This window comes from Pongo pygmaeus, chromosome 6 (genome assembly GCF_028885625.2).
Source record: "Pongo pygmaeus isolate AG05252 chromosome 6, NHGRI_mPonPyg2-v2.0_pri, whole genome shotgun sequence".
In the NCBI taxonomy this organism is placed as follows: domain Eukaryota; kingdom Metazoa; phylum Chordata; class Mammalia; order Primates; family Hominidae; genus Pongo; species Pongo pygmaeus.
Window position 1 is genome coordinate 55,475,267 of NC_072379.2, and position 23,997 is coordinate 55,499,263.

At 49.3% G+C, this 23,997-nt stretch overlaps 1 protein-coding gene across 9 annotated transcripts in view; it reads right to left on the minus strand.

The window, feature by feature from the left end:
- The window catches only part of ADCYAP1R1 (ADCYAP receptor type I), a 59,150-nt gene that overhangs the window by 5,662 nt on the left and 29,491 nt on the right, over positions 1-23,997 (minus strand). For 4 of the 9 annotated variants that reach the window (XM_054496041.2, XM_054496046.1, XM_054496038.2 and 1 more), the window contains 10 exons: positions 21,554-21,663; positions 20,970-21,067; positions 20,365-20,497; positions 19,285-19,438; positions 18,819-18,879; positions 18,127-18,196; positions 13,110-13,201; positions 5,520-5,603; positions 2,392-2,521; positions 858-899 (listed from right to left, as the gene is read on the minus strand). In XM_054496041.2, coding sequence (XP_054352016.1) covers positions 858-899; positions 2,392-2,521; positions 5,520-5,603; positions 13,110-13,201; positions 18,127-18,196; positions 18,819-18,879; positions 19,285-19,438; positions 20,365-20,497; positions 20,970-21,067; positions 21,554-21,663 — 974 coding nt within the window. The remainder of the gene's footprint in view (positions 1-857; positions 900-2,391; positions 2,522-5,519; positions 5,604-13,109; positions 13,202-18,126; positions 18,197-18,818; positions 18,880-19,284; positions 19,439-20,364; positions 20,498-20,969; positions 21,068-21,553; positions 21,664-23,997) is intronic. The other 5 variants (XM_054496045.2, XM_054496044.2, XM_054496043.2 and 2 more) reach the window with 2 other exon arrangements.

Below are 23,997 nucleotides of genomic sequence, written 5' to 3' on the forward strand. Positions count from 1 at the left end.
CTAAGCTCTCCTGGCCACTACCTGCAGTGCCCTTTCTGCCTCTCCTTGTCTGTCCTAATCTGATCCTTCTGTAGGTTGTCTGGGCGATCACAGAGCCCAATCTCTTTGTTGCTCAGATGCAAAAGAGGGAGGAGCCTGCCAAGGTGATGCAGCTAAGACCCAAGCACTGGTGCAAAGACTCCCGCCTACTCTCAAATCCACCCTAGCCATTCAGTCCCCACCGCTGCCTCGGCACCTCTGTTTTGGATTGTGCTCAAGAGCTTCACCCCAACAGGGTACAGAGGGAGCCCCCGAACCACAGCTCTGGCAATGGAGTATTACTAGAAGGTTCCAGGTCTCTCCCTGGGGTCTCTTCCAAATTCTCAGTCTCCCTTCTACCAGGGGACAGTTTGGGCCAGGCTGGCTGGTCAGTTAAGGGCAACCCTGAGTGCTAGGCAGCTCCTGGCTCAGCAGCTCTGCCTAGCACAGCCTCATGGCCTGTAGGTCCAATGTCCTGTGCCCCACCCTTCCTTATTGTCAGTTCCTCCTCACCATGGAGTGTCTTATGGAGAGGACCCTCCCGGGGAGATCTGCGGTCAGCAGAGCCGACGCTTTTACCAGGAGCTTTGCTCTTTGGGTGGGGCCTTAGCTGCACAGCTGGCAAAGTGGGACAGATTCCAGCACAGGGTGTGGGTATCAGGAGGTCCTGGCACCACACAATGCCAGGAGCTGTGTGACCAGCCCCTCCTCTCAGTGCTGGGAGCCTGGCAGAGCCCTCTCTGGGGAGTCAGTCCCATGTGGCCAACAGGTGGTTCCCCTGTCTGCTCCCCAGAAAGCCCCACTTCCACTGCCAAGAAGCCAGAGGGCCAAGGTCTTACCTCACCATTCAGAAAACAGTAGAGAACAGCCACCACAAAGCCCTGGGAACAGAGAAAATAAGCCTGAGGATGCTAGCGAAGGACTTTCTGAAATGCTGTGTGGGGCATGGAGGGGGTGACTCTAGGAAGCAGAAATACACCATGACCTGGATGGGGGCACCTGCCCAAGGATCTGGGGTAAGATGGGACAGTTCTACTCTACCAAGATGGGCACACCCATGAGGCCACATGGCTGGTGGTCAAGTCCTGTCCCACAGATACAGTCTAGCTTTGGATCTCACATTCCCTTGGTCAGATCCTTCCCACTCCCAAAGGCCAGCTTTATCCCACTTCCTATAAGAAGCCTTCCCTGAATGCCCTAGAATTTCTCTTAGCTCCTAACCATCCTGCAGGCTTCTGAGGGTAGGACCCCTCCAGGACAGAACAGACCTGTGCCATCCTTGTCCACCATCATCTCCCCAATCTGCCCTCCTTGGGCCAGATACTATCATACACAGCAATGCAGAACACCACGCAGAGCGAGTACTTGGCACAGGATATGCACTTAGCTATTCTCTATATATTCTTTAAATCTACACCAAAAAAGCAGGAGCATTTTCTTGAATGCTGCAAATTAGTTCCTTGCAATCCCTGTGCCCTGTGCTGTCGCTTGAAGGTGTTGGAAGAATGATAGCTCAAGGACCCCAGAACTGGTCAGAGAGCACAGAGACAAAAGCCCTGGGCTCTCACTCCTGGGCTAGGGTTTTGTCTATGAGCCAGTCTCAGGTGAGACCCATGGTCAGTCTCACCAGACTAAGAACCTGGGCCAGGTTAAATGGCCTTGAATTAAAATGGTGGAGGAGGTCAAGTCAGATATGGAGAGTAACTTTCTGACCATCAAGATCAAATCCTAATTCAAACAGCTGGCTTAGGGAGAGGCGCTCTATCCCCAGACACTCCAGGGAGCTGCCCCTGCCTTCATCCACCCACTGCTGCTCCCGCCTGCTCATTTCCTCATGGTGATTCACCTAGCCCCTTACTCATTTCCAATCCATCCAGTCCTTCCTCCAGGCACTAAGGCAGCATTCTGTTCACCCTCTCATCCCCCCACTCACTCATGTCTGTTTGTTCATGCATTTGTGCAGCTCACTGGGCTCTCTGTGGCCAGGCCCTGTGCTGGGGACCTAGATGTAGGTAAGACAGAACTCAAGGGGTACATTGCCTAAAAAGCTGAAGGCAGGATGTGGACACACTGGGCTCTTGACGACACTCCACCCTGCACCCCAGGCTGCTGGGAGATGCCATCTCAGGTCACCCAGGGTGGGGGCCAGGAGTGGGGGCAGCTGGCTCAGGATACCCAGATGCAGTGATGGGCAGACACCAGTGTGTCTTCTTACAGGAGCCCTAAGGGTAGACAGCAGACAGGGCTCCCTCATCACCTCTACTCTAGCACTCACTTCACAGTCTAGATTAAAGAGGCTCCAGCACCACTTGTAGGTGAGCAACCAGGCCCTGGCTCCCAGTGAGTTCTGCCCTCCCCATGTGCCACACCTACCTGGAAGGAGCCTAGCCCCAGCTCAAACACGAGTCTTTCCCTTTTGCTGACGTTCTCTGGCGAGAAAGCAAATACTGTGTAGTGGATTCCGAATAGTGGGATGAGCAGCAGGGTAGACCGGGCCAGCCGCCTGTCGGGAGAAAGCAAAACATCTGCTCTGGGGACTTCCAGGGCTCAGGGCCAGAGCCACGGAGGGCAGAGAACTCAGCCCCAGTCCCTTATTCTCCCTCCGATCTGGGGCCCGTGTCCACAGACCCCTCAGCATTCTCTCCCAGTGCAAATGGCCTGGGCTGCCAGGACTCTCCGGGATATTGTGGGGAGACATCCCCAGTCTACAGTCAATAGCCCGTAGAACCACTAAAAATGTGCACACGATTTACAGGGACCCCTTGGGTGACGTGCAAAACCCTCTGGAAAAGCAAAGTCAGGGCAAAACACAGGGATCGGACTAAGAAGCTTGAGGGAAATGTGGGGTCCTCAGGCAGAGCAGCCGCTCTCCTGTTCTGGAAGAAAGCTCTTTGTGCCTGAAAGAAGCAGCCCTCGATGTGCCACAGAGACAGTTGGCTTTTCAGAGTCTGGGGCTAGCCCGGACACTCACCAAGTGATGGGGAAGTGCTGATGACAGGGAGGGAGGAAAGGCTCAGTGAGTGGACCACAGAGGAAGAAACTCGGGAGGGATTCTAGGAGGAACTTACTGACCCTGGGCATCGGCAATCTCCAACTGGGCAGGAGAAACCTGCTGCCGGGAAACTGAGTCAAAGGTGGAAGAGAATGCTCTGAAGTGGGCCAGGCAGGGGAGGAAGGGCCGGAGGACTGCAGTGCTTCCTGAGGCAGCTCTCCTGGAGTTCCCCTGCCTGCCTCTGGCCTTAGGCTGACAGCAGGGTGAGGCTCTGTTCTGAAGGCGCAGGGTCACAGAAGCCCACAGCTAGGACACCGGGACCATGTGCACTTGTGGGTCCTGCTCTATAGGGGGCACTCACAAGCATTCACCCAGAGTGGGCACAGTGGCTCCCTGTGGGTCTCCCCAGAGAGTCCAGCTCTGCCCTGCAGATGCCGCCTGCCCCCAGGCTGCACCTGGCCTGACTCCTCCAGAGGATCAGCCTCCCCAGCTCCCGGCACAGCTAAGTCCCCCGAGGTGGACAGCAGCCATGAGGCAGTCATTTGATTTGGGGCAGTTACATCACGTGTCCCTCTCTCCCTCATCCAGCCTTTCTGGGAGAGAATGTTCTGTTGAACATGGGAGCTCCAGATCTCTAGAGAAGCCGAACTCTTGGAGTCTGTGTGAGGCCCTTGACGTCCTAGCTTACACTGAGAGAGGAGAAGGAAGGAAGGAGACACAGGGGGAGGAGGAGCAGCCTGAGGAGATCTTCAGGCAGAGGGAGCTCAGCCCGTAAAGGAAGAGGACCCTGAGTGTGGGTGTCCACCCCTTCCCGCCCTGCTCACAGACAAGGGCCAACAGGATCTGAGCAGGTTCCTGCTGAGCCCAGATGCGATCCTGACCAGTCCATCCTTCCAGCCTTCCTCTTATCTGTCTGTCTCTGACTGTGACTCCCTGAAGGTGGGGGTGGTGCCTCACTTATCTGGGGCAGGGAGCTGCCTGTTCCATGAAGAAATCCATGTGGCACACAGGCCTAGCACGAGAGCCTCAGCATCCTCAAAACTGAATTCTCTCTTGGGCTCTCGGGTCTTGTTCATCTCTGGTTATCCATGCCTGGCACCAGAAGGCAACGGGGGGTGCTTGTAGAAGGAATGAAAGTTAGGAATGCAGAGGAAAATGGCCAGAAACACAGGGACATGGATGTCTTGGGGACTCCTCTGTGGCACTACCTATAGGGGCTACTTTTAAAAAGATGTCTATTGGAGGAGCCCAGGAAAGGAAGCTGACCCCAGAACATGCCTGTGGCCCCTGCCTCCCTCCTCCTGGCATCTGTTCCCATAGGTGGGACCATTTCCAAGTACTTGTCCCTGTAGTCTGAAAAGAGCCCTGGAAACCAAGAAGTCAAATCTCTCCAGCTTCCATGGTGGAATTACACAGAATGGATTCAGAGTGTGAGAAACAGTGACCCTTCAGGCCTTTCCCAGCCACAAGGTGGATGCAGTGATGGTAGTGAGGGCATCCCACAGCACAGTCCAAGGGCAACACCTTCCCTCCCCAGCAGCCCCACAGCAGCCCCAGAACAGTCAGTGACTTCTGTTGGGGAGCCAGGGCATCCCAGTGGCCACTTTGGCAAATGGGGCAGTAGGGACAGACAAGGGGTCTCTAGAGCCCAGGGTTCTGGGACTGTGCTTCTAAGCTAACTGAGGTCTTGGAACAGAGACATATGATGTGAGCTACTACCCATAATGACACGGGGCCTAGGCCTCTGTCCTCCTGCCCTGAGGAGCCAGCAATGGGCAGAAGAGTCCTAAAATACCAAGAAGGGCATCAGAGATGCCCAAATTACAGTGGGCTGCCCAGGAAGGCAATGGCACCCTAAGTAAAAGGGATGTCCAAATTGAATAAATCTGATATTCCAGCCAGAGACTCCTTGGGGCAAAGTGCTTAGGATTCTCTGGGTTCAAATCCTCCCTCTGTCAATTAGGGGTCCTTGAGTGAATGACTTCATCTCTCAGCACTTCAGTTTTCTCATCTGTAAAATGGTGATGATACCAGGACCCAGCTCATAGAGTTGTTGTGGGCATTAAGTGAGTTAATGCTGACTCACACACAAAGTGCTACGGACAGTGGAGTGAAGTTCCCTGACCTGTGTCGGGGAAGCTCTGTATGAACTCAGGCTCTAAGACTCTTGGAAATAATTTGGCAGTTGAAAACACCGAAGCTCAGAGAAGTTGGGGACTGAGGAAGGCCACACACCAGGCAGCAGCGGCAGAGAACATGGGGGTGCTGCCTCCTCAGGAAGCACCCACAATGGCCGTAGATCCATCCCCACACCCTGCCCGCCCACCCCATGACCACGAGGCTGCAGAGAACTCACAAGACACACAGACACCAACATGCAACAGCCGGGAATGGGTTGGGGCTGGGAGGCAGAGGCTGGCTCTCCACTCTCCTCCAGCAGCGGCAGTGGCAGCATGCGTCCCCCACCCCTCCAGGATTCCCGGCCACAGCCTCGGCCATGCACACTTACAGAGTAATGGTGGACAGTTCTGACATCTTGCAAGAGTGCTGCTGAGCCCGCTGTGGCTTGCAGTAGCATTTCTGCACGCAGCTGCTGGGTGTGACAAGATTAGCACTTCTGTCAGCTGGGGGGCACCAGGCAGTGAAGAAATTCAGTTTACAGGGAAGGCAGAAAAGAGGAGGGTATGGAGACAGGGCCAGGGCAGTCATGTGGAGGAGAATGAGGGAGCCAAGGGCCAAGACATGGGCAGCTCTGGACAGAGAAACGCACGCCTATACGTGGACATGTGTGTGCATGGCCGCACACGCACACACGCACGAACACTCACACTGGGACCACTGATAGGTGGGTGGGCTTAGAGGGAAGGTGTGTATTCAGAAGGTGGCCGGGGCTAGGTCTCACACAGGGAGCCAGAGGCTGCCTCCAGAGTTGGCTCCAAGCGTAGAGCCCCGCCTCGTCGAGGTCCCACTCAATAAGATGAGAGCTGGAAACTCACACTGCGGATCTTCTGCACTGCCTAGCACAGGGAACCTGAGCCTCAAATCAGGCCAGCTCTGGGCTTGGCTGTGAAGGTCAACTTGGGTGTCCGTCCACTGGTCTTTCGCCTCTACCCTCTCCCTCTCCTCTGGTCCATAGCTTCCTCCCTCTGAGCCCCCCAGCAACTCAGAATCAGCACATACATAGGGGACAGAGGTAAGTCAGATTGAATGAATTGTTAATTCATCCAGACCTAAACTATTCTAATACGATAGCCACTACCCATATGTGGCTATTTGAATTTAAATTAATCAAATTAAAAACCCACATCCTCAGTTGTTCTGGCCACATTTTAAGGGCTCAACAGCCACATGGAGCTAGTGGTTATCATATCGGACAGCACAGACGTAGGACATTCCCATCACTGCAGGGAGTTGTAGGGGACAGTGCTGGGCTGGACTTCTTGATAAAAGTTCAATGGGCAGGGGCTGAAGACTGAGAGGAGCACCTTTGGGCACTGCCCCATGGCTTGCAGAAACAAACCACCTCAAGGAGGGGGGCCCAGGCTGCAGTCTCACTCTACATTCTCCTGGGTGGACCCAGGACTTCTGTCTCCTCAGGGAGGTCTCAGGCTGACTCTCCGTGTCTCCAGCCCACCATGGTCCTGCTTGGACTTGGGCTGACACAAGCCATGAACACTTTCCCTTTCTCTGACAGATGTGTCAGAGATAGATGATGAGCTGTATCATCTTCTCAGATTGCAAGAGTTGCTACTTCACTAACTCTCCTCAGGTACCACATGGCTCTGAGGCTCCCGGTGCTGGTCAACGAATTAATAAATCAGATTGGACCTGATGCAAATGAGGACAGCTACAGAGACCACACTCTTGGCATTCAGGATCTGCCTTGTGTGATTCCAGCTCTTTAAGAGTAAGCCTGAAGGTACCTGACAGGTGGTGACGTGTCATTTCGCTGAGGCCAGAATTTGTGTCACACATTTCCAAGATGGGGCAAGCCCAGGTCCCCCCCGCATCTGTGCATAATGGGTTTGGGGTTCTCATTCAATAAACAGCACCATTCAATTCACACCACACTGTGAGGTGGGCACTACAGATCCCCTTTTCCAGAAGAGGAATGCTGAGGTTTGGTTTGATGCTTTGCTGCTCAGACTGCGGTCCCCAGACCATCAACACCAACACCACCTGAGAGCTTCTTGGAAATGCAGAATCCCAGGTACCACCTCAGACCTGTGGTCAGAATCTGCATTTTAACTAGATCCCTGGGGGATCCACATGCATGCCAAAGCTTGAGAAGCGCTGTTAGGAGGTATTCATCTATCTGAGAAGTTTCTTCATGATTCCTCAATGAATGTCAAAAGTCTGTTTCACAGTCATACAAAGAGACAGACTCAAATAAGCATGTTTTTCTCAATAATTAAAATAGCTTAACTGGGTATACAGAAATGGTACCTATTCTATTCTTCAAATTTATTATGTACCTTTTCCTAGCTGAAAAGTTGGTTAGTCTCAGGCTGGGTGCAGTGGCTCACCCCTGTAATCCCAGCACTTTAGGAGGCCGAGGCGGGTGGATTGGCTGAGTTCAGGAGTTTGAGACCAGCCTGGGCAACATGGTGAGACCCCGTCTCTACTAAAATACAAAAAATTAGCCAGGCGTAGTGGCAGGTGCTTGCAGTCCCAGCTACTTGGGAGGCTAAGGCAGGAGAATCACTTGAACCCAGGAGGCAGAGGTTGCAGTGAGCCAAGATCACGCCACTGCACTTCAGCCTGGGCAACAGAGCAAGACTCTGTCTCAAAAATAATAATAATAATAATAGGTTATTCTCTCCTATGGCCAGTGACCCCTCAACCTTGGCTTGGGTAAACCACAGAAATCAGGGTCCAGGAGACTCCCCCAACTTCAGCTGCTGCCTCCTACATGCCAAGCTTAAACCTTCACCCCAAATTCTGAAGTTCTCCTCTGCAGCCCTGTTTTCTTTAGCTTCAAGATTGTTCCTGTCCCTCTTGGACCCTAGATGTTTCCATGATAAACACAGACTCCTCTGATTTTTTTTAAGGATTTTTTGAAAGTATTCCGAAGACATTTAGTGACAAGTTCACTGGGAAACCCTGCACCTGGTGAAGTTGTGTGGCTCTGATGGGGGTCGGGGAGGGCAGATCAAGGAGCAGCTTGGGGGAGGACTGGCCCTGGAGGGCTCTTGAAGGAGATGGGTCTAAGGAAAAGGCTTTCCCCAAACCTTCAATGGCTCTGCACAAAAGGACTCACGGAAAAGAAAAACAACAAATAGGAATCTATCTCTGCAGGAATGCCAGAGATGGGGTGGGAGAAAGAAAGATGTCAGAATCTCTGAAAAGTCACGACAATTAGGGAAAAGGGAAAATAAATTAAGTCAGGAAGAAGGGATGAACCTAGACTGGCTGATGCGGTAAATTCTGAGTTGGATCCAAAAGAGACTAAAAGCTCAGGAAAGGAGGGTGTTGGGTGGGGCTGTCTGGGGAGCAGAGCAGCCTGACTTAGAAAGTGGGAGACCCTATCACAGGTGCAGGGCCCACCCCCACGTCTGCCATTCAGAGAGCCTTGGCCTCTAGGGCTGGCTCCGCCACAGCTTCATTGTGTGTCCGCAGGAAAGTCACAGCTATTTCCATGTCTTAGCACTCACATCTGTCAGCTGGGGATCCAGCACACAGTTTCTATGAGGGCCAAACTCCAGAAATGCTTCCGCAGCTGTTGTGTGCAGGGCTGGTTGGGCTACAGCCCTGGGAAACACCCAGAGGAACGCTAGACAGAGACACCTGCAGGGAGCCCTTTGCAGGCAGCACCCCTGTCTTCTTCACGTCTGCATTCCTAGGGATCACTGTGGTGCTGGCCACTTGGTGGTCCACAGAATGTGGTGGACTGAGCTGAACACACTTCATAGGGTCTTTCCTGATGCTAAGATGCTGTGCACCCCCAGAGCCCTGCCCAGCCCCCAAAGTACTCCCTACCACACTGGCACCCCAGCTAGCAGCACAGCTCACAGATCCTGGGAACTTCCTGCCCACCACCACCTCCTCCCCAACCACAAGGACGAGCCACTCTTCCACACTGGCACCCCAGCTAGCAGCACAGCTCACAGATCCTGGGAACTTCCTGCCCACCACCACCTCCTCCCCAACCACAAGGACGAGCCACTCTTCCACACTCCCGGCCAGTCTGGAGGGGTCCCAGCTGGGAAGTCTGGGCACCCTAGCTCAGGGTTTTGCTCAGCCACTGACTGCTGGATCATCTTAGGTGGTGCCATTTTCCTTCTCTGGGCCTCAGTCTCTCTGTCTGCAACATGAGGGTAACTATTCCCTGCTGCCAGCCCCTAACATGAACTTTGAGGATCAGGTGGTCCTTGGCAGGGGAGGAGGTGCTGTGGAAGGGGAAGATGGAGGCTGTGTGAGCTGGAAGGCCCTGCTGTGGAAGAGGCCCCTAGACTGAAAGCTGCCTGGCTGTACTTCTGCCTGGCCCCAGCACAGCCATCTCCAGAGATGTGTGCATCCTCCCTAATGGGGCCGAGGAGACCCCATGGGAGTACAAATGGGTTTTCCCTCCTCCACCCAAGCTGCAGCTTCCAATGCTTATCTTCCAGAGCGGAGGCCCCTGGAATGAAGCCGGCTCACTTCAAGGCAGGGGGCTGAGGCTCTCCCCGAACAGTTGATGTCTACCCTGGAAGCCTCACCTCTCCCCTTTCTGAACCAGTTACCTGTTCACAGAGGTCAACTCCAGTTAACCCTGACCTACCCAAGGCTTAATGCCAACCCCAGCTGAGGGCTAAACTCTAACCCACCTCACCCCTGCCCCAGACCAAGTCGACCCTGAGCACATGCTGAGCCCTGACCCAGCCCCTGATGCCCACTGCCCAAGTCCCGTCCCCAGCCACTCATCCTACCAGGAGCATCAGGTCAGAGAGGACGAGTGACTCAGTGCCACCGTCCCCCTGCAGAGGCCCCAGACCCCAACAGGTGCTTCTGAGGCTGGGCCAGGAACACCGTCTTGGTCTATGGAGGACAAACCCTTATCACCTGAGCAGCTGGAACCAACCTACAGGAAAGGGAGTGAATGCTGGTCTGAGGGCACAGGCAGGGGGTCCTCTCGGGCTTTCTTGGGGACTCGCGGGCTTAAATTTGTTCTGGAAATAAGAGGAAAAAACCGGAGAGCTGTTGTGGGCAGATCTGAAGGGGCTTCTCGGCCCCACACGTAACTCTGGTACCCCAGGGGACTCCGGCACAGCCCTGGAATCTCCCTCTCCCCCCATTCCCTGCCCTCTCACCTCCCCCGCGCCTGACATTCTCCCCTCCTCCCAGTGCAGACACCTCCCAGCTCAAAGCCAGCTCTGCCAAGCACTCTGGGCTGAGGGGGCTTTCACACAGGCTGGAACCCACCAGGGGTCTCTTCTTCCAGGAAGCCTAATTTTGTACACTTGTTTAATGCTATCTTTTCATCTGTGCATTCCTTGAGGACAGGGATGATGGTGCTGTCAAGCTTGGGGTGAAAGGCCTGCCCACACCATAGCCATGGCATCCTCCTTCCTCCTGGATTCACATCACTTCACTGATAACTAGTTCCCTCAGCTGTAACATGGTGATTCTATTTGACAGTGGCTTACCTATTCCACCAGATTCGCTGGATGTTTGTGGGTGTTAAATGTGCATGGATGTGGTTGCGAGTATTTCCAAGTGCTCTACAGTTCTTAGCAGCGTGGTCAATTGGATTACTACTCACTTTGGCCAACAGGGTCTCCTTGAGCCTGTCACTCAAACATGCTGCTGGACTGAATGGGATCAAGCTGATCCCCTGTCCTGTGTGGGCACTCCCACTTGGCTCACAGACTTCATCCATCTGAGTTTTTAATCATGGGCACTCAAGACTAGCAGAGGTTTGACTTTCTCTAAAAAAAAAAAAGATTTGCTGAGATTGCAAAGGGATTTTTTTTTTTTTATGCCAGAAGCAAATCAACTAGCTGGATCTTTAAATGTCCCAGATTAATACCGTACTTAAATGTAGAAACCATGTGCTAATTACAGGTAGCTCTTATCTATGCATTAGGAAGACCTAACAAGACTCAAGGCTCCTGTTCTGTGGAGAACCTGAAACCTTGGCTCACACTTCTTTCCCACCAGGCCCTGGGGGTTCTTGCTGCCCAAAGCAGAATATCTGAGCTGGCAAAGTATGTTCAGCGTTCAGTAGGGTATCCTATTTAGTAGGGAAAGCTGAGAGGACCCCCCAGAGACGAGGTTGGGGGGCCCTCAGTAGAAGAACAAATCCTACCTGGAAGGGGAGGAAATCAAGACCACTAGAGCTCAAACGAGAGATGAGGTTGACTTAGCTCCCTGCCAGCTTCAAATATGGGAGACAACTATTAGTGTGTGACCTGATCCATGCCCAAGCAGGAGAAACTGAGGCCAGACACAAGGGCAGTGTCCAACACTAGACAGGAGATGAGGCGAGCAGCGGGGCCCTATTTTGTGAATCCTTGAGATGAAGGCAGGAATGATATCTCTAGGGCAGGTTATGTAGTAGCAAAGGGCTGGCCCCCTACCCCACAGTGCAGGGCCTCTAAGACTTCATGATTTATATTGATGAATAATTTTCTACTATATAATATACACATATAAGCAAGAATTGGTTAAAACTTGCAAAAACATGAAAGAAAAAACAGTAAATGGATAGAAAAAAAAAGCACTTTTTCCAATGTAATGTAATCATTGTATAGGTAGAAAAAACCTGGCTGAACACCCCAGGCCCTGTGCTAGTCCCCCACCCCTGAGGAAGGGTTTCCACATGGGGAGTTCCCCAGGCTGAACAGATTGACAGACCAAGAACAAGCTCCACCTCCCTGAGGAAGCCTCAAGGAGCCTTAGGGAAGGATCTGGGATTTGGTCTCCGAGCAGTTACTGCCTTTCCCCCGAGGAGAATGACTGAGGAAGGGGACCCTGGGGGAACCCTGTACTGGGATCTCTCACTGTCCCACTTGTCATCTACTGGGCAGCCAGTAGATGCTGTGACCCCAGGTTGGGGTCTCTGATGAAGGCAGGACCATGGACCCAATGAGGCACCCAGTGAAGATACCTCAGCTCCTCCTCATCTGCTTTCTTCTGAAGGAGCGGAGGAAGCCACACATAGGGCTTTTGCCTTACCAACAGAAGGACCCCAGGGACTGCCCTCAGAACCAGAGTGTGCCCATCCACCCCACCAGTCAACCACAGGGGACAACCAACCTTCCTCCCCAGCATCAGAAATGTCCTCATACCCCACACACCCAGCTGGTCATGCTCCCATTCACGGCCAGAGATGGGAGGTGGAAGCTGCTCTGTCTGATTTCAGAATGAGACAGGGTGGAGAGAGAAATGGGAAAGGGCAGGCAAAGATAGGCTGTTAGGGACATGACTGCAGAAATACTTCTTGGGAATCAAGTGGCCATGGAAGTGGAGAAAGCCCTACGCTCTATGGTAAGAGGCTGCCCTCTAACCCAATAATCCCCAACCAATTAGATGTTCATCAGAAAGGAAGGAGTTGAAGAAATAGGACCACATGCAGAGGTAGAGCTGCCCTGAGGGCCAGCAGAGGAAAGAAAGTACCCGCCTTCCAACACCCAGACCAGTGAGAATGTGTCCGCCTGACTCGCTAGTGGGAACTGGGCAACTTCCACAGTCTGGGCTGGGGGTCGGAGTATCAGGCAACAGTGTATTCAATGGTATTCGTGAGCTTCCCACAGAACCAGGAACCCCAAAGGAAACTCAACTTCTAACCAACCAAGACCCTACCTCCCTTAGGAAATCTGATGTTTTCCTTCTTGACTTTCCTAGTCAGTCTCTCTGTCAGGCTCTCTCTCTCTCTCTCTCTCTCTCTCTCTCTCTCTTCCTGCCCATCCATATGATGGCCATGCAGCTGAGTAGCTCCTGGGTTTGCTGAATGCTGGAAGGGCAACTATATTAAAGGCTCTTTAATCAGAAGAAGATCTGCAAATACCGAAGCTAGGTCACCCTATCAGCAAAGCCCAGGCCTTCTTCTGCTGTGACCTGAATGCAGGGCCCACTCGGCTGTCAGAAATGGCTGTGGCATCCACACAATGGTACTTACAAGTAGATGCTGGACTCATTGCCTCCCATGTCTGGAGACTGAAGTTTCTGCACAAGGATGACGATAATGCCAATAAAAAGCACAAAGTTAACCTAAGGAGCAAAAAAAAAAAAAAAAAAAAGCTGATGATTCTGGGCAAAGACGCTATTATTTCCCCAGCAGGACCCTCCCCCACCTAGTCAAGATCCCATCTACACTTTTAATCCAAGATGGCGGTGTGATAATTCACATTTATCTCTCCAGCAGTATCATTAAAATGAAGGAAGAGATAGAAGAAAAAGGATTCCATAGAAGTACGGGAAATAGGAAAGGACATCATGAGTAAGTCATTTCTAAAAGAGAAAGAGAAAACAGGATCAGGGTGATGGGAAAACTACAGCCCAAAAGAGATAAAGTAAGGCTATTGCAGAAGTGAGAGTTGTTCTCTAGAGAAATTCCAAGTTCAGAGTCATCAAATATGGGGAACCAGAATGGACAGCCATAAGCATTGCTAATTAAAGGGCTGCCTGGGAGTGGTAATAGTAGCACTGCCTTCAGATAAAGACTAGGGACAAAAGCTTCCTAAACAAAGTAGGAAGCTATGTGAACAGTCACAAAGGAGGAGGAAGGGGAGCAAAGAAATAGAAACAAGGCACTATGACAGGACTACACAGGACTACACATCAATGTCTTTCAGGCATAGCCAAAGCAGCCCTTGGAGAAAAAAATGAAGAGCCAAAAACTAACTGATTAAAAAAACAATAAATACTGAAAAACATTTAAGCATTCAAATCAAGAGCTAGGGAAAGATTACCACAAACATAACTTATATAAGAAAGAAATTAATAATTATAAAAAATTATCAGAAAGAAATAAGAAAAAATAGGAGAACTGATCAATAAAAATAAAGTTTTATTTTTGCTTTTGTTTGTTGGTTTTTACAGATGAATTGAATGACAAAGCCTGTTCCATGAGGGCAGGATTCTGTCAGTCTTGTTCTCTGCTACATACCCAGTTTGATCAGTGTCTGAAGTTTACAAAAATAAGCAACGGGGAAAGGACTCCCTATTCAGTAAATGATGCTGGGATTGCTGGTTCACCATATGCAGAAGAGTGAAACTGGACCCCTTCCTTATACCATATTCAAACTTTAACTAAAGATGAATTAAAGACTTAAAGATAAGACCTCAAACTATAAAAGTCCTAGAAGAAAACCTAGGAACCACCATTCTGGACATAGGCCTTAAGAAAGAATTTATGGCTATGTCCTCAAAAGCAATTGCAACAAAATCAAAAATTGACAAGTGGGACCTAATTAAACTAAAGAACTTCACAGCAAAAGAAACTGTCAACAGAGCAAACAGACAACCTACAGAATGGGAGAATATATTTGCAAACTATGCATCCAACAAAGGTCTAATATCCAGCATCTATAAGGAACTCAATTCAAAAGCAAAAGACAAATAATCTTATTAAAAATTGGGCAAAAGATATAAACGGATACTTCTCAAAAGAAGATGTACAAGCAGCCAGCAAACATGTGAAAAAATGCTCCACAGCACTAATCATCAGAGAAATGAGAATCAAAACCACAATGAGATACCATCTCACACCAGTCAGAATGGCTATTACTAAAAAGTCAAAAGACAACAGATGCTGGGGAGGCAGCAGAGAAAAGGGAACATGGAAACACTGTTGGTGGGAATGTAAATTAATTCAGCCACCATGGAAAGCAGTTTGGAGATTTCTCAAAGAACTTAAAATAGAACCATCATTAGACCCAGCAATCCCATTACTGAGTATATGCCCAAAGGAAAATATATCATCCTACAAAAAAGACACACGCATTGGTATGTTCATCACAGCACTATTCACAGTAGCAAAGGCATGGGACCCACCTAGGGGCCCATCGACAGTGGATTGGATAAAGAAAATGTGGCACGTATACACTATGGACTACTACACAGCCATAAAAAGAACGTAGCCACATCCTTTACGGCAACATGGATGCAGCTGGAGGCCATTATCCTAAGTGAATTAACACAGAAACAGAAAAACCAAATACCACGTGTTCTCACTTAGAAGTGGGAGCTAAACATTGGGTACTCATGGACATAAAAATGGCAACAATGGACACTGGGAACTACTAGACAGGGTGGGAGGATCGGGGGCAAGGGTTGAAAAACTAACTATTGGGTAATATGCTCACTACCTGGGTGACGGGATCAATTGTACCCATAACTTCAGCATCATATGATATACCTATGTAACAAACCTGCACATGTATTCCCTGGATCTAAAATAAAAGTTGAAATTATTTTTTAAAAAAGGAAAAAAATCAATACCTGGTACTTAGTAATACTGCTAACTGTATGTGTTAGTCAATGAAAAAGGAGAAAATATAATTAAACAAATTTAGGAATGAGAAAGATGGCAAGACAATAGACATACACAATATTTTGAATGATGAGAGAAAATTGAACAAAATGGGAAAATAAATATTAACAAAATCAATGTAAGAAGAAACAGAAAATCTAAGTAGAGCAATAACGTCAGAAGACGTTAAAAAGTAGTTAAAGGTGTATGCATTAAAAGGTACCAGGTCCAGATAATTTTATAGACCAGTTCCAGAATAACATTAGGAAAGATGTAATTCACATACTTCTTAATTGTTTCAAGGCAAATTAAAAAAAGAAAACCTTCAGGATTACCTATGAGGCTAACAAAATTTTGCTACAAAAGCAGAACAAGGAGAGAAAACACACAGATACACACACACGTGTACCTAAGACCATAGAATTTTATGAACAATGCCAAAAACTTTAAACAAAATATTAAAAAACAAAATTTAGCAATACAGTAAAAGAATAAACAGATCATGTTAATAAAGGTTTTACCCCAGAAATGCACCCCCAAAAATCTAATATTTGTTACAATAACAGATTAAAACAACAAGCTTCCATTATCCCCCATAAGACCAGCAAGTATAATTCAGCAACAGAAACATCAACAAAGACATGGGAAATGAGCGCTCTTGTACCTTGCTCATTGAGAGCAATCTGATCTGCATGAAAATGTTAAATGTACATACACTTCGTCCCAGAAATTCCACTCTTGAGATTTACTCTAAGGACGTATTCACGTATGCTCAAGATATGCACAAATATATTCATTGTGGCACTGTTCATAATGAAGGAAAACTGGAATACTATAAATATCCATCACTAAATAAATCATTACTTGAATGAATGCCTCCAAAACACATTTGATACAATTCAATACCCATTCCTGATTTAAAAAAAACAACAACAACACTGAAACAAGCCAAGAAGAAAAACTTTCCCAATTCAATGAAGGGTAACTGCCAAAACTAGAGCAAACATCATCCCTACAAAACAAGGGCCAAGAGATGTAAACATTGGAAAGAAAGAGCAAAATTTATTTTCATTTGAAGATTATATAATTTTCCACCTAGAAAATCCATGAGAACCAAGTGAAAAGGGATAAAAACCAATAAGAGAATTCAGAAACATAACTAAGAAAGGACACAATACATAAAAAACAATAGCTTTCCTGTATACCAGCAATAGCCCATTAGAAAATACAATGAAAGAATGATTCCTAGACCCACTTAAAGCCCAAACTGGAAAACACCTTAGAGGTAAACATAACAAGAACAAGGAAGAAAACTAAAAAACTTAAGCAAAATGACTATAAGAAAGACTGAATACATGGAGAATCATGCCACATTCTTGGAGAGGATGACTCAATCTTTTAAGAAAATAAATTCTCCTCCAAATTAGTCTGTAAATGCAATGCAATTCCTACACAAATCTTAACTAGACTTTTTTGGTGCAACTTGACAAGCATATTCAAAAGTACACCAGAAACAGTAAACGTGCAAGGAAAATTTGAAGAAAACAAAAGAATAATGAAGGGAAAATCTGCATACCAGAGCACGCTACAAGGTTACAGTAACCAGCATAATGGTGCATCTGCCATTGGAATGGACAAATACATTAGTAACATAGAATAGAAAGTCTGGAACCAAAGACCAGTACATTGAGTGTTTATAATAAAATGACATTTCAACATAATGGAGAAAGGATTCAATAAAAAGGATTGAGAGGGCAGAATGTCCATCCATTGAAAATTAGATAAAATTGAATATCATTTCAGACCAGACAAAACAATAAAATTTCAGCTGGATTGAAGACGCACATGTAATAGTCCACAAAAAGTGTAGACTTTGTTTTACATCCACAAAAGTATTACAAAACAAGAATAATATTTTTATGTCTTGGGTTGGGAAAGGCCTCCATCAACCAGAAATAAGGCTTGGAATTCACTAAGGGAAATCTTGACCATTTGACTGTATAAATGCTATGCAGAAATGGAAATATACTTACAACATACACAACATAGGAAGTGTTAACTATCCTTTAAACTGTAACTAACAAAATCTGATAGAAAACTGAACAAGAGAAATAAACAGGAATATTCACAATAAAAACAAATTGTCAATTAACGTTTGGAAACAAGTGCTCAGTTACACTAGCGAGATGGAGAAATGTACATTAAAATTATAAGCCAGCATTATCCTCCAGAAGCCTGTGCAAAAAATTAAATTATTGATTAAGTGTAGACAATGAAATGGGGAAATGAGCCACTCTTCCTGAAGAGGATAAATTGTTTAAGGTTTTTGCAAAGCAATTTGGGATCTGAAATTTTAAATGTATACCCCTTTCAACCCAGCAATTCCACTTCTAAGGATTTATTCTGAAGAAATATTTCCACATGCTCAAAATTATGCACATAACTATTTCTATTTTTTGTAATAAGGAAAAAATGGGACAATATAAATCTCCAGTGCTAGGGGAATAGCTAAAGAGTTTGTGCATCCCTTTTACAGATTATAATGCAGCCATGACAGAGGAGGAAGTCAGGTTGCGTGGGAACTCTTTCATTTCTCTTCCTCGCGTGCCTTTCTGCCCAAGACTCTGTCTCTTCCCTTCCTCTTCATCCCAAGGACACTCACCATGATAGAGCCAACCACAGGGCCTTTGATCACCCACCACAGAGCTGTGCTGTCATTCATATCCCAGCAGCTGAAAGATGGACAGAGAGAAGCAAGATCGCATCCGTGAGTTGGCAGCACAGAAGCCTGCAGGACACCGCCCCGCCTAGCTGGGTGCCCGACACTTTCACCACTGCAGCTCTCTGAGGAGGGGCTGGCTGGAACAAGAGCTCTCCAGCGGGCTGCAGACTCCAGCCTGGCCCTGGCTCTGAAAGTCCCCTCCTTCTGAGCCCCTATCTTTCCCTCCGCTCACCTATCAAGGCAGGGCATGAAGCCCAAAAGTCAGGATCACCAGTGAGCTCCTGAGAAAGGACCATTTTTCCCCATAAGACCTACAGCTCTTAGGATGTGACCTCCCCCTCAACATGCTTCATCCCCTCCCTAAAAGGAAAACAGACACTCAGCTGAGTGCAGAAGTAGACAAGGGCTCAGAGACCTAGCACATTCTCTTGCTGGGTTGCTGGCTGAGACGCAGCTGGGTGGGTCACCTGCATGGGGCCAGGGCTCAGGTGGTGCCCAGTGCTGGCCTTAGTCTGGGCCTGGCATTGAATGGTTTGTTGGGGGCAGTTCATGTGAAGTCAGGGCAGCTACTAAGAACCCATCTGTAAGAATCTATTCTGTGCTGTGGCCCTGACTCTCGAGCATGTACTAACCCTGTGTCATCAAAGTAGAGTCTCAGCGTAGCCCACACTGTCACGCACACAGTTGGGGTCCCTGGGAGAACAAGAAAAAGAGGTCCATGAGAACAGGAAAACCAACATGTCCAATGTCCACTGCAGACCTGGGGCTCCGAGAGGCTATAGCTCCCCCATGAGACTTGGAATTCCTGGGAATTCTAACTGTCCTTCACACCCAGGCCTCCTGAGGGTCTATATCTCCCTCAGACCAAGGGCTGTCTTGTCTCTCAGAGGACTCCTGGATATAACTCCTCCCTGAGATAGTGGGCTTTCCACAGGCAAGAAGAGTGAGAAAGAGTCCAAGACAGAGCCTAGGACATTAGACTCGGGCAGGGCAGTGGCCCCTCCTCACCTGACACTTCCCGAAGGCGGAACCAAAGACACACCAGGACACACCTGACCATGAGATCTGAGCCTGTCCAAGCCACAGCCAGGAACCTACCCCAGCCAATAATGGTGTACCAGTAGAAGTATCTCCTTTCAGGGAAGAAGGTCTCCACCAGCAGAGTGAAGAGGTACAGGCCCTCGATGAACAGCCAGAAGTAGTTGGACACAACACAGTAGTGGAAGAAAACCATGACGGCCTTACATTCCACCTGCAGGGAGAAGCGCCAGGGTGAGGGGCGTGAGCCCAACAGGAACAGGAGCAGGGGAGAATCCCAGGGCCCGTTGGCTCTGGCATGCTCAGGCTCAAACATCCCAAGGATCTAAAAGAGTCAATATTCCTGGATCAAAGAGTTGAAAATTGCAGCATCCCATGATTCTGAGTCAAAGCTGCCCATGGAGGCAAAACTGCACACACAGGACAAAGATGGGTGGCAGACACAGAGCCTCCCCACCACCAGCTCATCCTCCTTCACTTTCCTGCTCCTTCCCTATCTCCCACAGAGGAGGGGAGGAGGGAGAGAAGCAGCCAGAGGACCCTGCAGGAGGCTCCTTGGTATAATGAGGATTTGGACACCTTTCAGGTGGGGGGATACATATTCCTGGCTTCCAGAAATCTCTACTCATAAAGGCTCCCCAAGCATGTTCTCCTGATCAAGGCCCTGGACTTTACACTCTTCTTCCTAACCTACCTCCTCAAAGACCAGCTTCTCCACATGCTACCTCCTCCAGAAGTGTGAGACCTGGGGAGGTGTCTGGAAAGACCCCTGGCCAATCAGCACCTGGGCTCCATCCCAGGCTAGTTAAATGACCAGGGGCTGGGTAAGCCCTCTCTCAGCATCAGTTTCCTCTTCAGTCAAGTGGGACTTGGTGTTCCTCTGCCTTGCCAAATGCAACACCCAGGTCAAGCGACAGGAAGCATTTTGGCTGGAAGTGATGTCGTACATTGGCTCATCGGCTACTAGTAACTTAATTCGTGAGTTTTCACATAAACCAGGGGTGGTGGGGCAATGCCTTCACCTGCAGGGACACACTTGACCTGCAGGGTGTCAGGCAGGTAATGTGCGTCCTGGGGAACCAAGGGGATGGTGCGGGGCCTTCCCGGCAGAGCCCTAATGGGCTTGCTCGGCTCACTCACAGTGGAGATGAAGCAGTGGTTGCTGTCCTGCTCTGCATACAGAATCCAGTCTTTGATGAAGACGGAGATCGCCCTCAGCATGAATGACACAAACAAGTTCATGTGGATGAAGTTGCGTGTGCAGTGCAGCTTCCTACATGAGTGGGCCAAGGGAGAAAGAAGCCTTGGACCCCACAGCATTTCACACCCTCCATGTGGGCATCTGTGATGGGCCAACTCTGTGGCTTTATCTCAGCAGGTCTCCCACCCAGGCCACCCTCCTTCCTGCCATCTCTCTAAATCCTCACTGACTTCCAGGCCCCTATAACCTAGCTCCACCACCCCACATGGCCAGACTTCTCCCTCCTGTGGGGCCTCTGTCTATCTAGACCAGGAAGACAAAAGCAAGGAACGCAGATCTCCTGCCCAGGTTCTGCCTGGCTGCATAGCACAAGTCAGTTGCCCTCTCTGGAGTGAAGTTTCCCATCTGTTATCCTTGGGGTGGGGGAAATGCCTTCCAAGGGGTCTTCTAGGGCTGACATCAAGGTGGGAAGGGAGAAATGGACCAAGGCCTCTGAGGCCCTGGCCGGCTCTGGTGCTTGCTTGAATGTTGCTGAGGGTCTCACCGGAAGCGACAAAGGATGACCATGGCAGTGGTGAGGGTGACGAGGGATGTGCTGTAGCCAACCGTGTAGAGGGCCTTCACTGACAGGTAGTAATAATCCTGAAGCAGAGCACAGGACATGCAGGACTTCATGTGAGACCTGCCCACATCCAGGCTGCCTCAGGCCTGCACCCAGTCTCCCAGGCCAGGGCCTGCCCACCTCCAGGCCTAGCTCCTCCTTCCTCTCTTCTGCTGATGTCATCTCCACCACCTCCCACCCCTGGCCAAGGCTCTTACTCCCCTTTGCACAGTGTCAGCATTCTGCAGATGCTCAATATATGCTGTTGAAGGCAAGAGCGCTGTCCAATCAGAACAGACACAGCCTTGGCCTGCACAAAGGTCCAGGAAGCCCCTTGCTGGGCCTGGCATTAACCCAGTGGCATTAATTCCAGTATCCTGGAAGAGTAGCCAGGTGCAGGTGGGGAAGAGTAGGCAGCATCCCAGTTGCTTCTCAGCCCCAGCAGGTGCTCATGAATGCTGCCTACTGACCTAAATTTCCTCAGCCCTACCCTCACCACCTCTGGGGAGCAGGGTGCAGACACTCACCTGGTCCCCAGTCTCAGATTCATATTCATCAAACCCACAGGCATCAAAGTAATGAGGGAAGGGCTCTGACCAGCCATCTTCCGTGCAGTTCCGGCTCACCACTCCCATGTCTGCAGCAAAAAGAAAACTCAGCGAGGCCCAGAAATGATTAAGAGGGCCCTGAAATTCTTATGCAAAAATTACGTGTTCAGTGGGAATTCCTGGAAACCCCTATGACCAACTGGGAAACATGGGGAAAGGTTTCAGAAATCAGTGATTGCTGACCAGAGGGATGGAGAGACAAAGAGCAAGCTCATCTCAACCAAAGATGGGGAGACTGCGCCAGCTGAATCCAGCATCCCTGCATCCCTCCCCTCTCGAACATTTCCAAATGCTCATCAGCGATGGTCCTGAGTCCTCCCCTGGGCCCTGGATCAGCACTTCTCAAACGTCAGTGTGCAGAACCACCTAGGAGACTGATCACAAATGCAGATTCCAGGCCTGCCCTTAGGGATTCTCCATCAGGAGATCTGGGCACTTTCAGGAATCCCCTCTGGAGACTGCAGGGTGTGTGTGGAGTCCTTGGCACACCTTGGGAACACAACTTGATGTGATGCTTTCCCTCGGAGCTCTGAGCCTCACAGCAGCTGCAATATCTCGCATCAAGGGGACACAGGGCTTGCTTCGTTAACAAGGTCCAGATTTCCACTAACATAGGGCCGGATCTTACGAAGATATATATTTGAGTTTCTTTTAAAGTGTTGTCTTTCAGAGTTTGGGAGGGCTATTTCCTGTCACTAATGTACTTTAATTTTCTTTTGGTTGACTTTAAGGCCATTCAGTGGGACACTCGAGGGGGTGGGATCAGTCATGGCCATTAAATGAGTCATTTGCTGGCTGCACAGTAGAGTCCAGGCTGGTTTTTGCCCTGCCCGGGGCCGTGTTAGTCTTTCATGATTGCTTTTTCATTCTCCCTTCACCTGATGCTTTATAACGGTGAGCCACTCATGTCCAGGGCAGGGGGGTGAGCAAGCAGCTCCCTTTTCCTCCAGCCCAGCACCTGAATGTGGCCCCAGCCTGACACTGGGAGTGTACCCGGTCTATCAGGACATGTGTGGTTGGTTCTTCCCTTCACAGCATTCAAAGACCAAGACACTGTATAAAACAAGAGACACCTGCAGAAAAGGGGCTCCAGTACCCACATTGCTGGACAGAAACCTCCCCTCTGCGGCCAAGGCCACCTCCAGGGAGCTCAGGAAAGAGGTAAGGAGGGCAGCAGGTCAGCCTCTGTGGGAGGCAGAGGCCAAGAGAAGAGATCCTTCCACTTTTCCAATCTGTGTCCCTCGCTTCCTGCGTTAAAAGATCTAAGGCCAGTTCTCTTTAGCCAAGAAAGTCAGAAATGAACTTCCTGGGATGGGTAACTCTGCCCGAAAGGAGAGTTCTGCCCACAACAGGGAGACTGGGCTCCAGCCCTTCTCCAGCTCTGAGTTCTATGGCACAAGCTAAGGGGGAAGTTTGGCAAGCCCAGGGAGAGCAAAGGAGCTCACTTCTGTCCCACAGCTGATGCCAAACTGTCCCTTCTTCCAGCAAATCTGTCTCAGGCAACCTCCTTTTAAGTCCCTCTGAACACTTCTTTCAGAAAGTCTGAATGTCCCAGGGAAATCACCACCGTGGCCAAGTTCCTTCCCCTCCCTGGGCCTCATTTCCTCTCTGCTTTGCTCACATCAGGGTGGTGGGAAGAGGAAAGGGAAGCTGCTTTGAAAAACAATTTTTTTGAAAACAGTGTTCTAGAAGGAAAAGCGCTTTCCTTTCTTTTATTTTCCTTCTTTCTTTTTTTCCTTTTTATAACACAGTGTGGGCTCAGAGAAGTATAAACCCTTTTGTTCAGAACTGTTCTGTGAATTTGCCACTGTATTGTTCTGATAGAAATCTCCGGAAGATGGAGTGCTCTTGAGATTGTCAAAACCCCGCAGTGATTGTGCCTACTTCACTAGGCTGATTTGCCCCAGTAACCACACAGGAACATGAAACTTTCGGGCAGTGTTCCCCAAAGGGGTGCCCGTCCCGGATCAGCCCATCAGCATCACCTGGGAGACTGGCGAGACAAGCACATTCTCAGGCCCCACCCCAGGCAGAATAAATTAGAGACTGCCAGGAACCTGCATTTAACAAGCGCACAAGGTAGCTGTGATGCAAGGTTAAAGTTTGAGAGCTACCGTTCTACATGTTGGAGTTCAGAAACAGTCAAGGATCATCCAATCCAGGAGTTCTTTACTTGAAGTCCACAAAGGGACTCTAAGACATCTGTGGCTCCCCTGAAATTCTACACACGATGTTCTGTCTGTGCGCTTTTCCATGAAGATAATCTGTACCTTTATCAGAGAAAAAAAGTCACCTGCCAAAGATCACATAGCCACAGAGGAGCAGAGCCCAGCCTGGGATGGGGTTCTCAAAGCTCACATGTC